General features: G+C 42.9%; 1 protein-coding gene across 1 annotated transcript; it reads left to right on the top strand.

Moving 5' to 3' along the window:
* Nucleotides 1–1,680: 1,680 nt before the first annotated feature.
* Nucleotides 1,681–14,554, top strand: STMP1 (short transmembrane mitochondrial protein 1). The gene is made up of 3 exons (XM_006114377.3): nucleotides 1,681–1,899; nucleotides 8,541–8,594; nucleotides 14,124–14,554. Exons 1-3 carry the CDS (start codon nucleotides 1,885–1,887, stop codon nucleotides 14,202–14,204), a joined length of 150 nt encoding a protein of 49 aa, XP_006114439.1. The 5' UTR covers nucleotides 1,681–1,884; the 3' UTR covers nucleotides 14,205–14,554.
* The last annotated feature ends 222 nt before the right edge of the window (nucleotides 14,555–14,776 follow it).

Below are 14,776 nucleotides of genomic sequence, written 5' to 3'. Positions count from 1 at the left end.
ATCAGGTAATGTAGCTGTTGCTACCTGGTATAATGGTCTTTCTACCTCCCTTTCTACTCTGAATGGGAGCTAGAGTAGCAGTTGTTGAATCTGAGGTGGGGTTGAAACTTCACTTTCTGATTCCTAGGCAGTTGTGGTGATAGAATAAGTGAACAGAGGGTAAGTTACAATCAGTGCTCCATGCAGCTTCCATGTAAGCCAGCCCCGTAGAATTCTACAACTTTAAGGAGTCATATAGTGGGAAGGACTTAAAGGGCCTGAAATTTTGCACTGAACATTTAGCTTTGTGGCAGCCTTCATAGCTGCCCAAGAGAGTGCACACTGCGACTTCCAAAATGCGCCGACTGTCACGCCTGCTCCCCAAGGAAAATAGCTAAGCAGATTCAGCATTGGTAAATGAAGTGAATATATAAAAGGAGGGAAAGTAATTTTTGGTTTTCCATTGTCACAATAACTTGAGTAGGAATATAATGCATGTAGGAACACATAGTGCAGCAGGCCCACCAATCGGGGGAGGGGGGGAAATGAGGCAACTGCCCAAGGGCCCAGGCTATTTAAAAAGACCCAGGGACCTCAGCCACTGATGGCAGTGCAGCACGGCTAAGGCAGGCTTTCTGTCTGTCCTTGCTCCATGTCATTCCTGGAAGCAGCTGACATGTCCCTGTGGCCCCTAGGTGTGTGTGTGGGGGGGAAATCACCGCAAAATATCCACATCCCAAATGCCAACTCTGCAACTCCCATTGGCAGGAAACGTGATCAATTGGAGCTGCAGGGACACTGCCTGTGGGCAGCAGCGACTGGAGACACCCTGGCCCTCCTGTGCTTAGGAGCCACTGCCAGAGGGGTGTGCCAGTCCCTTTTGGGAGCTGCTCAAGGTAAGCGCCAACCCACTGATTCACTCCTGCACCCCAACTTGCTGCCCCAGCCCAGAGCCCACCCCCTGCAGCCCATCCTGCATCCAAACTTCCTTCCAGAGCACACCCCCTGCATCCAACCCCCCTCCCAGCGCCTATCCCTTTCTCCTCCTCTCCCCTGTACCAAACCTCCTAGGAGCTGAGAAATGTCACCCCTTCCAGAGATCCACCTGAGCTGTGTCATCCAGAGACTGCACCCCAAACCACATCCCATGTTCCAACCCACTGTCCCGGGCCTGAGCCCCCTTCCACACCCAACTTCCTTCCCAGAGCCCACACCACCTCCCATGCCCCAAGCTCCTTTCCCAGCCCAGAGCCCCATCCTGAACTCCTAATTTCTGGCTTCACCTCAAAGCCCCCCCCCCCCAGCTACAGCTCTCACCCCCTTCCGCTCTCCAACCCCTACCTCTCCCCAGAGCCCTCTCCCACTCTCTCCTGCATCGTCAATGCCCCGACCCCTGCCCCACACCAGAGCCTGCACCCCCAGCCAGAGTCCTTACCCAGTGCCTGTGAAAACCAGCGAGAATGGATGGAGTGAATGGCGGGGGCGCTAGGGATGGGGCAAGGGTGTTTGGTTTTGTGCGGTTCGAAAGCCGGGAACCCTACAGAGATGTAAATAGATGGGGGGGGGGGGGGATGTTATGTGTAAACACACAGAGACAGAGAGAACCGGGCAGGTTTGGGGCATTGATAACAGCGGGGGCCAGGCTGGCTCGGCGGGGAGCAGCTCTCGCCCAAGGGAGGGCGTGTGGCTTGTCAGAGAGCAATTCACCCAGGCGGGCCGGGTCTGCGGCCGCCAGAGGCGGGGCAGGCGGGCAAGGCAAGGAAGGATAGGCCCGCTCGGAAACCCAGCGGCCCCAGCGCTAGGGAGACGGCCGCGGGGAGGCTGGGACCCGGAAGGGAAGCTGCTGCTGCTGCTGGCTCGGTGACTCAGTATTTCCCCTGCTGCAGGAGAGAACCCGCCCGCACGATGCTGCAGTTTCTGGTAAGTGCCTGCAAAGCCCCTCCACGTGGCGTGTCCGACCCGCGCCCCGGCTGTGCGGGAGGAGGGGATTATGCACCGTGTGGAGTGGTTGCTCAGAGCCGGGAGAGGCCTGGAAGAGCAGCTCCCTTTCTCCCAGCCCCCTGGCGAGGGAGAGGCTGTCGCTGAGTCTGGCAGGCGAGCAGCTGAGACACACGCTCTGGCCATCCAGCCATGGATACTTTGTGGCTGGCTTGGGGCCCTGGAGCTGGTTACATGCTTTCAGCTGAAAAGCACACGCCTGACTTGAGACGGAACCGTCAGTCCCCTTGCTGAGGGGATGGATCCTTGCCAAATTTCGTGCATTGATAGGCCTGGGACCTTGTTTGCAGCTGCGGCCCACTGACTACATTTATGGGTTCCTCTGGACTAGCATAAAAGCCTTTAAGGGTTATTTAGCACGTTTTAAAAACTTCAGTGCTGGCTGGGAAGATTGTATTTTGTTAACAGGCTAGCTAGGTGAGATGAAGCCTACTCTAAAATGGAGCCAGCCAACCTTAAAATACACATAGCCCTGAAATGCTCTAGGGTTATTGTAGGGCTTTTTCCTCTAAAATTGTTCATTAAGTAACCCTTTAAAAAAAAATTTAAGTACCCCCGGTACCTACAGTTTTCAGACAGTTTTTTTTCTACCGTTGCAACACATTTGTTTAAACAACTTAATCGTAGCCAGGCAGGCGATGAAATTTGAGTGTAAAAAATACAAAAATAATAAAGCGCTGTAAAACTTAAAACAAAAATTCATTTTTCTCCAAATTTCAGTTGTTGACCCACTCCCCTCCCCAGACTTCTCTTGAGTACTGTACTCCTAAGGGTACTTGTATCACTGGTTGAGAAACACTGCTCTAGAACTTCATCTGTATGGTTATGATTTGCGATATGTCCTCACTGTATAGTTAATTCAAGTTATCTGCACTCAGGTTATTCCTCTTGAGTGACAGTAGTCAAACTGCAGTGCGGGGTGCCCCCAATAGACATCTATTCCACACTAAAGTAACTGTCACTTGCAGGACCTAATGTGTGACAAGTCCTCCCATTCCCCACTCTTAAGTAGTGCAAAAAAAATTGTGCAAATGGAAGTCAGCTGCAGGGGGAAAAAACTTTCCACTTTAAGTTGTTTTGCAATAATTCCAAGTTTTTTGGAGTGAATACAGCCTGTATAACCCTTGGGTTGCTGTGTCCCCTCCGTACCAGTGCTGCATTCATTTGTCTATGATGCTAAGACATCCGGTGGCACATCCAAGGGTATTTAACCCCGCCTTAAGCTGAGCTGAGCCTGTCTAGTTTTCTGCCAGTTCATCTGTCTGACTCTCAGCAATCTGTCAGGTAGATTACCTCAGAAGAATTGGATATGCCAGTACTTCCAGGGTCCACAGCTCCATTCTTTGACATCTGTTAAATATTATTCACTGCACCAAAGGGTTTTTTTCTTTCAATAAAAATTATGCACACATGCAAAAAGAGATTATTTTAGGGACAGACTGTGATGCCTTTTCACCTCAAGAAGTGCCCTTCAAATCCATGAGTGTACGGTACTATTTAGTATGAAAAAATTATTACAGTCTAACAGTTAATCAGGTTGCTAATGATTTCCAACACATACAAGTGACTTAGCCTGAAATTCCCATGTGTAAAGTTGACTCACTGCATGTTTAATTACAGTGATACAGCTACAGTGCTCTAGTGTCATAATATAGACACTTCATATTTTTTCCATCCATGTAATGTTTAATACTGCTCTCCCAGAGGCAGTAGCTAGGTCAGTGGAAGGATTCTTCTGTCAACATATCTGCATATACAGTGGCATTTTGATCAGCCTACCTATGTTGTTCAGAGTGCGGACATTTTTCATGGCCCTGAGTTAATGCATCTATGTTGATCTGCTGGGGTATCTGACCTCTAGTCCCCAGTATTATGTTCATATAGTAAAAACAAAAGGAGCCCTACATTTTAGTAGAAATTCTCTTTTTGAAATTGGGTACATCTTCTTTATAACAGCTGTAGTCCTTGTAGGTGGGAGGGATGGGATCAGAGAAACTGGCACTTACTGGCACTGTAAATAAACAGTGTTTCACAAAAAAAGGGAAAAAAAGTAAATCCATTAAAGTAATGGAAAATTTTCTCAATTCTTCCACCTACAGTTTTAGTTATAACATGACGGTGAGGCTACATCGACACTGGCCAGTCTTGCGCAAGAACATATGCAACTGAGGTGCGGCAATATTGCCTTATTTACATACTTAATGAGCTGCCATTTTGGGGCAAGGGGCTTTTGCGCAAGAAGGAGCAGTCTGCACTCCTGTAGAAGTGTAGCAGTTTACACTTCCGGAAAAAGGCCTTTTTTTCTGATGCTGTATTGTAAGCTTACTTGCACAAGAACACGCGTGCAGTGTAGGTACCCGGCAAGTTTTTGTACAAGAACAGTCATTCTTGCACAAAAAGCCTGCAGTGTAGACATAGCCTCATTGAGTTGCTATTCTAGTAAAACACATCACTCTGATGGCAAAGGATTTATGTTAATTTGTATTTCATGACAATTTTGCTCCAAAAGAATCAGTAGTCTCAAAGCTGTTTTAAGCATATTTTTAATCTTACTGCTTCTCCAGTTTGCTATGTTCTCTCTCTTTTTTTTTCTCCTTCTCTCCCACCTCTTTGTTTTGACAACACATTACCTACTCTGTTGTAGTGACTGCAGTTACTTAGGTATTTGAGAGGCTTCTGGCTTATCCCAGCTCTACTCTGACCATCTGCAAATACTAAGCTGTTCCTGAGGTCAAAGTTAAACTCCTTGCCCAGGGTTACTTCCCCCCCTCATTCCCAGATCTAAAGTGTGTTTTAATTAATGAAGCTGTTTGTCTCATTGATAGCTGAACATTCTTTAAACTTTTGTTGTTTTTTCTTTCAGTGTGTGTCTGCAAACTCTGGCAGATATCTAAAGCCAGATGCTCAACTATATGATTTATTTACAATTCTAATTAAATCCTTAATTAATCCTAATACCTGGCACTTATTAAAAGTAAATAACAGAGACAACAACATAGCCCATGCTAGAAACCAAACTACACCAGCAGTTTCTCATTTTTCACTATAGGTGCTGCTAACCTAATTTGGGGATATTCTGGATTTTTTGCTATGTTCAGACATGGTGCTAGTATGTCCTGATAATGCATTGCATATTTATTAGAAAATCAAGACTCTGGTCTCTCTCTTTTAAATCTTTTTTAGTTAGCTGGCTATTTTCAGTTCTGGTGTGTGTTGATAATGCCATCAGAGGGCCACTTTTGAATCACTTTAGCTCTTGGGTGTTTATTAAAAAAAATAAGCTTCCATAGCCTACCCCTGCTCCAATACAAGATTAAAAAAGTAATCCAGTGAAAACAGTGGGTAATAGGACTAATACATTCAGCAGACTTTGGAATCATAATGTTTCTGAACTCAGCTGCCTCTTGAAGCCCCTGTATTGCAAACACCTGATAATAATCAGTTTTAATTAAGACTTTCTGATTAGTGTATGCAAGCTGGTGAAGGGGAAGGAGGAAGGGCACATTGATTCTGGGTTCCTTCCTCTTCTTTCCTGTGAATGGAAATAGTGTAGTGTCTGTCGCTTCTTCAGCCTAGCTAGAGCTGTAGCAGGGAGATAAAGGGATAATCTGACAAATTTTATATTTTTGCATTTTAGAGTCAAGTAATTGCTTGTTTTACATTTAACATGTATTTTAGCATATTGGGTGGTTGTTAGAAGCCCCTTTAACTCTAATTAGTTCTTTACTGTCCTTAACTGTCACATAACCTTTAATTGGCAGCATTTTTATTGTCAAAAGTGAAAGATTAAATTGTGCAACTGCCCCTCTTCATCTTCTTTAAACCTCAGTAATGGATGAAATAACACATCAAAGTCTGGACTGAACTTGCATGGTGTGTTTTGAGCTCTGACCTCAACTAATGGGATATGAGTTGTTTATGGTGTTGGGTTTGACATGGGTGTTAAGATAATTGCAATACAAAATAAGGCTCACTTCATGGTAAAGTATTGGTCTCAGCTTTGGATTCAGAATGTATTTTAGGCTAAGAGCAATAGAATTAAGGCATTAATCCTTTTTTAGGAGAAGAAATCGAGAGAACTTTCTTAGTAAAACTATTTTGTAAGGGATAGACTGAAAGGTTTCCCCAGTGACTAGCACTATAAGCCAGTCTTTGCAAAGAGTCTCTGAAATTCTCAACTGAGAGTCTCTGCTTGCCTTTTCGGTGAGTTCATGGACACTACCAAGATATAGGAAAGGCCCTTCTGCTGTATTGACTTTCAGCAGTAAGCAGGATTTAAGATTCTTTTTCTCTCAACGTAGCATGCATTAATAATATTGCATGTAAAAAGCTTCATTAATTTACAGTTGTTTGGTATAAAACTACTTTATTATTGCAAACACACACAAAGAACGCTAAATTTGTTGGGGGTGGGGGAGCCCTAAAGTTTAAAAATGGAGTAAACAGATAATTTAAATAAATGTTCTGTTTCCCTTACAGTTCAGACATTTAGTTAAAGATAGCATCACCATGTGAAAATGTGCAACCAGCTCTATAAATGGCCAAAGCTTCCTAACAAGAACACATTCAGATTTTGGTTTTGGTTGTCTGGTTTGTTTGTTTTTAACCAATGACAGATACTGTGTTTATGCTGCTGAACTAGATAGTTGCATTCGTAGCACAAAGCAGAACAGAATATAATTTCTAGTTAGGCTTTCATTGCAAAATCATTACTGTTGCTGATTTTAAAAAAAAGCAGCACATGGATTTTCAGAGATGAGTCTATACTTGCAATATTGGTAGTCAACAAAATCTTGTTAGGATTTGTACATCAAGCAAGCTTAATGTGAAATGTAATGATCATAAGGGCCAGAGTTTTACTTGGCACGGCTGTGTGCGAAGAATCTGGATGTATATTTCTGAGGAAACAAAGGATTTTGTTCTTCTTTTCTCCTCTGATTAAGACCTGAATTTCTCCTAAGTCTGCAAGTGACAGGAGCTATGCATTCTATTTCCTTTATTCTTTCTTCAAACCTCATGGACTGAAGTGACCTGTTTCCTTAGCACCCAGCAACTGCTATTCCAAACCTTAGACCTAAATTTATATTCTCTGCTAAGTATTATAACTAGGCCAACCCAGGAATCCATCAATGCATTGTTTCTGTACAAGCTCCTGAGCTTAGTAAAACTAAGCTAGGTGTTCATATTGTACCAGACAGTCCGGTATTTGCGCGCTCTGTCCGGTAAAAAAATCAGCCAATACCGGACGTGTGCAATGTCCGGTATTGTCTAATTTTTTTCGGCTGCGCACCGGACGGAAGCCTGGTTGGGGCGGGAGGAGTGGCTGGGAGTCCAAGCTGGGAGGCGGGGCCGCGATTGCCGCTAGGAGCCCTCAGTTGGTTGAGTGTGAGGAGGAGGGGAAGCCTCTTCCTCGCTCATGCGTTGCCGGGAGCCTGCGCGGTACAGGCAGCGCCTCGGGATCTGCAAGTGCCCGGGTCAGTCCCGCTCTGTGCCGGCCGATTTGCTCACCCTCCCCATCTCCCTTCCCGGCCAGCCGGTTCTCCTCCACTTCCCCTCCTGATCTTCCCTGGCCAGCCCCTCTGCACCGCCCCCCAGCTCTGCTTCCCGCTGACCGGTTCCTCTTCCTAATCTCCCCTGGCCAGCACTGCTGTATTCTCGCCCCCCCTTCCTCCCGGCCAGCCGGTCCCCCTCCTCTCCCCTCCCTCCCTGCCCACAATCAAGTGTGTCTGGGTTTTTTTTGGGGGGGGGGGGGGATCTACCTGCTAACCCTATCCTCAGCCCATCTGTTTTGTAGCTCATTTCATTTGCTTGTGACTTGTGACATCCCTCAACCCCCACCCAGTGCCTGTTGTTCTTAGTATGTGTGTTATGGTAGTTCCTGTGAGCCTCAATCATAGAGCAAGACACTTCTTGTGCTAGGAGCTGTATTAATATTGAACAAAAAGACTTTTCCTGTTCTATTATGTTCCCTTGGTTTTAATGGGCTTACTATTATTTTTAGAAAATAGTAGATAATCAAGAAACTTCATAGAACAAAAGACCAAGCTCTGCCCCGAAGATTTCTTGGAACTGTAAGAACAGTGATGAAGAAAAACCTCATATTCTGGTGTTGGTGGTCTTACAGAAAGAGTGGGGGTGTAGATGAGTACATAGTGGAAGGAAGAGAGAGCGCTTCAGGGAGCGAAGTATAAAAAACATCTATGGGTTGAGCTGGTAGAAGTTTTGTGCATGAAAAAAAACCTTGAATTTTAAATTTTTAAATTTTTTTGCAGTGTTTTTTAACCAATGTTTTTATCAACATCTTTTTGAAATATTTTTTTCCCACCAAAACCACCTGCATTCTCTTAATGAAAACAATAATTCAGAAAGTGACTTGGAAAAATATCTCCCTTCTGAAGCCTGGGAAATTAAAACAATTTTACAAGTTTTCATGATTTCCCTGCCACCAACACCATTTTTCAGTCTCTTTGACTGACCAATGTTTATACATTCTGAGCTAGTGAAGGATGAAATGTTAAACTCCTTGTCATTCATTTTCTTTCTTTTTTTCCTCCCCCCTCAAGCTTGGTTTTGCTTTCGGCAATGTGGTTGGGATGTATCTGGCTCAGAATTATGATGTAAGTATTATTATTTATGAAAGTAGTAATATTTTGTATAAATGGCCCTACCTGTCTTACCACCCAGGGTGGTAATATTTTCATTGTCCCTTTCCCAAGTAGTTGAGCTAACACAAAAAACTTGGCCAATCGGAGGAAAGAAAAATGCTGGCCAATAATTAGAGAAAAAATGACCAGCCAGTCAGAGTAAAGCCAAAAAAAATTCACATGGTCCAATGTATGGCACCGTATGTAATTGAGCAACCAGCTTGCCTGTGCATTGAACTGTCTCTCATTTATGTGTATTACAGTAATACTTAGAGATCCCAGCTGAGATCAGAACCCTGTTATGCAGCTGTTGTACAGACCTATATTACGATACAGTCTCTGTCTTGAAGAGCAGCTTGTAGTCTAAATAGATGAAACAGGAGCCCAGAAAAGTGAAGAGACTTGACCTGGAGTTAACTGGCTTACCTGCTCAAACTGTCTCTTGAGGGAATCAGTGAGGTGCAGTCTTCATTCCACAGAAAGTGGCCAGAGGAGGAGGAGATGGTTGTGATAAGTAAGTAATTCAGCAGTCATATATTAAGATTAATTAGCTGAGTGGAAGGGATTCAACAGGAGAGAAGGAGATATGCAGATGTGGGGCTATTCCATAAGCCAGTGGTTAGGGCACTCTTTTGAGAGGTGGGAAACCTCTGTTAAAATCCTTTCCAGAGAAGGAAAACAAACCTGGGTCTCTCACATCTCAGGTGAGAGCTACTACCACCACCTCCTCTTTCAACTGATTTTTGAATGACTCAAGCAGATAGACAACCTCTGAGCACTGTTAAGAGATCTGACTACTCTGGCAAGTTAGTTGTCTGAACTCCTATTGCATTTTGGTTTGCAAATCACTCTGGGGCTTAGGTATCTAAACTCAGAAGGACTCGCTAGTGAACTTGTTCAGAGGCAGAAATGTAAGCTCCTGAGTTTTTGCAGTAAAGTGTTCCTTAGGCAGAGTATGAGTTTAAGACTATAGACTTCAGAGGAAGTTTTGTGCATTGTAATAAAGCCAAAACTAGGACTTAGGTATCTGAGTCTGGGCTTTAAGAACCTACAAAACTTTGTGGATATTATACTTAGTCTTTTTAATTTTAAGGTAGCATTTGTGGCACACGTAAGAAATATTTAAAATATGATTATTAATTGTATAGTAGGTGTTTAATTTTAGATCTGCTAAATCCTGAAAACTACAAGCACGTGATTAGCCAAGGTCACACAGCTGGTCACTAATGGGTACGTCTACACTGCACTCTTTTTTCGAAATAAGCTATTTCAGAATAGTTATCCAAAATAGCACGTCTATACTGCAGGGAAGCCTCAAAATTAGTCCGAGGCAGGCTTCCCTAATGTAAACGTGCTAGCTTGATTTTAGAGCCCTAGGAGGCACTGGGGAGGAATATTTCGACATAACAGCGGTGGAGCGGCTATACACGCCTGATTTCAAAATTGTTATTTCGGAATAGGCATTAATCCTCGTAAAATGAGGTTTACAGATTTCAGAATGAACCATTTGTTATTTCAAAATAATTTTGAAATAACAGAATGGCTGAGAGACACTCACATTGTTATTTTGAAATAACGCTAGTTATCTTGAAATAATTGTGCAGTGTAGATGCACCCTGTCAGAGCAAGGCTTAGAACCAGTTCTCCTAACACCCTGTTCAGGGCCTTGCCCTGTAGGCCAGTGTTTCTCAACCAGTGCTACAAGTATCCTTAGGGGTACTCGAGGAGTCTGGAGGGTGAGTCAACTGAAATTTGGAGAAAAACCTGAATTTTTGTTTTAAGTTTTATAGCGCTTTATTATTTTTTGTACTTTTTACACCCAAAAATTTAATTGCCTGTCCAGCTATGATTGAGTTGTTTAAACAAATGTGTTGCAATGGTAGAAGAAAAAATGGTGTGTCTGAAAACTGTAGGTACTGAGGGTATATCTATATTAGAAATGTTACAGCAGTGAGTATATCTGAAGGGCACTGAGAATACATATTTACTACAGCAATGTAAGACCCCTCCTATTGCTGAGGTAAAAATTCATCTTTTCCAAGAGGTGGCTGCTAGGTTGACAGAAAAGTTCTTCCATGTAACTTGGGGTTATGTCAGCCTAACTGGGTCTCTCAGGCATGTTACACTTTCACATCCCTATTAGGGGTATGAAAAATTAACAAGGTACACAGTTAACCAATGGCTCATCGCTTAACTTTCACAGTTACACACAGGTTCCCAGTGTGTACTGCTGAAATTTTCAGTGGTTACATGTACCTCAGTTTAAGCAAGCGTCACTGATGTCAACAGAACTACTCAGAGGGTTGAAGGCATATGCATAAGCAGTTGTATGATTTTGGCCAACACGTGAAAAAGCGAAATGTTGAAGCTTTTGAATTTTATTAGAAAAAGATATAGTTATAGAATTTTAAGAGCCTGGTGGCTTTTAATACAATTAAAAAGCAGAGACGCAGCTTCTGGGACTGGGCTTTTAAATAGTCTCCTGCCAGCACTGGCTCCTGCTCCCCTTCTCCTCTACCTCTCTGATAGAGGCAGCAAGGAAGAGGGCAGGAAAGCAACTAGTAAAGTCACTACTTGAGTACCGGATAAACTTATTGGGTAGAATCAGAGCTTATTGGGTAGTCAACTAGTCATTTACATCCCTAGTGAATGGTGCATATAGGATTGCCAGGTGTTTGGCATTAATTGGACAGTCTGGTATTTTTGCTTTCTGTCTGGTTTAAATTTTTTTTTTTTTTCAGAAAATACTGGACGCCTAAAATGTCTGGTACTTTCTGATTTTTTTTTTTTTTTCCTGGCCAGGAGGCAAAAATCCCAGATTGTCCAACTCAATACGGAGGCAGCCTGGCAACCCTAGTGCTTACCAGGTTCTGCAGGGGAGCTGTCCAGCCCCGCACAGGAAGGCAAGATGGCGAGCAGCTGCCAGCAGCCTGTTAAGGCCAAAAAGCCTCATCAGGTGTTTCTTAAAGGGGTCACATAGGCACTTTTTTTTTTTGGTTCGGTATTTTTCTGAAACCATTTGGCAACCCTAGGTGCATATGTAATTAATGAAACCATGATATAATCATTTTCCAGCGGCACAACTGAAGTGTCACCAGAAGAGGGAAACTTCTGCTTTTAATTCATAGAAAGTTCTCCCTTGGTGATATAAAACTAATTTGTTAGCACAAACCAACTATTTGATATGGTATCTCAGATGATTTTCTACATGGTTGATCATAAGAGCCCTAATTATAGAAATGGGTGATAGAATTAAAATATAGGGTTTTCTTTTCTCTTCAAGAGTAAAATTTGAGACAAGAAGCTCTTTTAGGGATATGCTCAAGAGTAAATTAAACAAGGAGTTTAAGACGCACTATCATTCCTGCAGATGCTGCAAAACAGTATAAAGGTAATTCAGCATAGAACTCCTTATAACAAAATTCAGAAGCTTCAACATTCTGCTTTTTCACATGTTGGCCCCAATCGTACAACTGCTTATACATGTCCCTTCAAGCCTGTGAGTAGTTCTGTTGACATCAGTGATGCCTGCTTAAACTGAGATACATTATAAACAGGGCTCGACAAACTATGTAATCTACTCACCCGTGGCGAGTAGATTACAACCTGAAAGAGCTGGGTTCGGGCAATCTGTGCATGCACAGATCGCCGTACAGCGCAGCTGGTGAGCGGGGCTCGCCACGGCTTGGTGAGCCCTGATAAGTGTGTGCAGCTTTGGGCTCTTAGTTCCTATTTTTCAAGATTGGCCCAGTTCTCCCCCCAAACCTAGGGTTGTCAGATGGTTTCAACAAAAATACTGGACACACTTGACATTACATCACAATCTACATTACATCTTCTTTAGAAAATACCGGACATTTATATTTTCTCATTTATATTTTCTCAATTTGTTTCCCGAACAGGAAGCTCAAATATTGGTCTGTTCGGTTCAAAACTGGACACCTGGCAACCCTACCCAAACCCTGCTATACAGAAACACCACTACCTTACACACGAAAGCCCACCTGACATTTTTCATATGTCTAACCTGAGCACTCAAGTCATGATTTAAGTCCCCCAATCATTAAATTTGGCTTTAAAAATCATGACTAAAAAAAATGCATTTTGGGGATATTTTTTCTTTGCCTTTGGTGGTTTCCTCCACTTTCAGTCTCCACTTTCATTCTAGTTGTGTCTCATCTTCAAGCAGTTTTCTGCAAGCATGAGGGCTAGAAGCTGTGGCTTTGAAGGAAAGCTAATATATCTTGCTGGATTGCTATTACAATAAAGCATTGGCAGCCTGGCATCTCTCATTGGTTCATTTTCAGTCTTAAATGCTTCTATTTTTAAGGGGTGTTTTGCAAATCTGCTTGATCTTTAAAACAAATGCTTATTTTTTCCCCTTTAAAGTGTGAAATTTCAAAAAATTGCAGAGTTCAGTGCAAAAATTATAGACATTTTGGAGGCTACAAAACAGCAAAATAAATACTTTTGATATCGCTCAAAAATACTTTCCTCCTTTTGCACAACACTCTTTGTAAGTTAACTAAGACTAAAAGGAACCAATATGTTCATGTGCTCTGACTTTGTACATTTTACAGACCACAGAAATTCTCTTTATACTTTGACATTCCTGGAAGAATGTGTTAATATTATTGAGTTTGTTTTCTGTGGCCTTCTCTTAGGCCATTCATTTTTCTTCCATTGAGATAGAACATTTGGAGGACCAGCTTTCCTATTTCAGCTTTTTATAAACACTTCTTTGCCCCTACTCATGGTACTGAGCATGTCTCTTGATTATGGCAGTATTTCCCAAATAGTGCTCCGCGGAACCCTGGGGTTCCGTGAAGTAGGGTTGCCAGGTGTCTGGTTTTCACCTGGACAGTCTAGTATTTGTGGCCCCTGTCCAGTTTATTTAAAAAAAAAACCCACAGAAAATACTAGATATGTAAAACGTCCAGTGTTTTCTGTTTCTCGGACAGAAGGCTGGCGGGGACATTGTTCCCCTAGTGTGTGGGGGGAGGGGAGCGGGAAGCATGTGGATTTAAAGACACAGTGCCCCCCCCTTTTTTTTGCTCAACAACTTTGGTCCCCTGGTTTTCCCGGCTTCTCCCCCCCCAATCAATTTTTTTTTCCCCTGCCATGTTTGGGATTTTTTGTGAAAGTATCTGGCAACCTACCGCGAAGTGAAAGTAAGGGTTTCACAAGAACCCGATCACCCCTCCTCCCCCAATCCCTCAGAGCTGGTCTTAGGGGCGGGTGAGCTGGGTGGTTGCCTGGGGTAGCCATTTTCAAGGGGTTGTTGGGGGCCCCCCCAGCGTGATTTTTTTTTTTAAGAGGGTTCCGTGGCCAAATAAAATTAGGAAACACTGGTGTATGGTAATACTGTGGATTGGGTCTAAGGACCAAGCTTTTTATTTTTCGTGTAAACTTTACATGAAGTATTCTTTCTGCATTCCCTCATTAGTCAACTAAACACTACTGCTAATGTCTAACTCTTTTTTTTCCTAAAAAATATAAAAGATTCCTGACCTTGCAAAGAAACTTGAAGGTATTAAAAGAGATGTGGAAGCTAAGAAGAAACCTCCCAGTGACAAATCATAAACCACTGATGTTGCCTGGATTATCTCCACACAAACTTTAAGGATGGAATTCCCCTTCAAGCTGCAACATCAGAGTAGAAGTGTGGCTTTTGAGGATTTCCTTCACTTTCAGTCTTCCAGAATCTAGCAGTCCGGAGCTGAAGCACAGTCATGAATGTGTGGTGAGACCGAACATCCAGAGTTTCAGGACATCTGATTCTGAGCTGAAGAGTTTGGATTTCATGCTGTTACCTAATATTTTATTATGAATTTTTATATGGCTCAGATGGAGACCACTGCATATCCTGCCTGATGCTTTATAGTGTTAATACTTAAAATGCCTCAAAAGAAATTAAAACAAATGTATCTGGAGGTCACTTATGAAGACTGTTTTTATTCTGATCTATATTACTTCATTGTCCTTTCTTTGAAACCTCCTGTTTGGAACAGGATCATGCATAACTTTAGTTCTGTGCTGGAGATGGAGCAAGAGCTTTTTGAGTGTCCACTGAATTTACATGTAAAGTCTATTTCTATTGTAGTTCTTACCTTCTTTGTGGACCTGTTATTTTTTGCACAAAGTGAATGAAAACA

The sequence above is a fragment of the Pelodiscus sinensis genome, chromosome 1 (assembly GCF_049634645.1).
Source record: "Pelodiscus sinensis isolate JC-2024 chromosome 1, ASM4963464v1, whole genome shotgun sequence".
Lineage (NCBI taxonomy): Eukaryota > Metazoa > Chordata > Testudines > Trionychidae > Pelodiscus > Pelodiscus sinensis.
The sequence above is the reverse complement of the archived record's forward strand: the minus strand, read 5'-3'. Positions and strand labels throughout refer to the sequence as shown.

Bases quoted from the DNA above. Each gene is read 5' to 3' on its own strand.
- STMP1 (XM_006114377.3), top strand. The intron at 8,595-14,123 runs GTAAGTATTATT...AAAATATAAAAG, and splicing joins ATCTGGCTCAGAATTATGAT to ATTCCTGACCTTGCAAAGAA.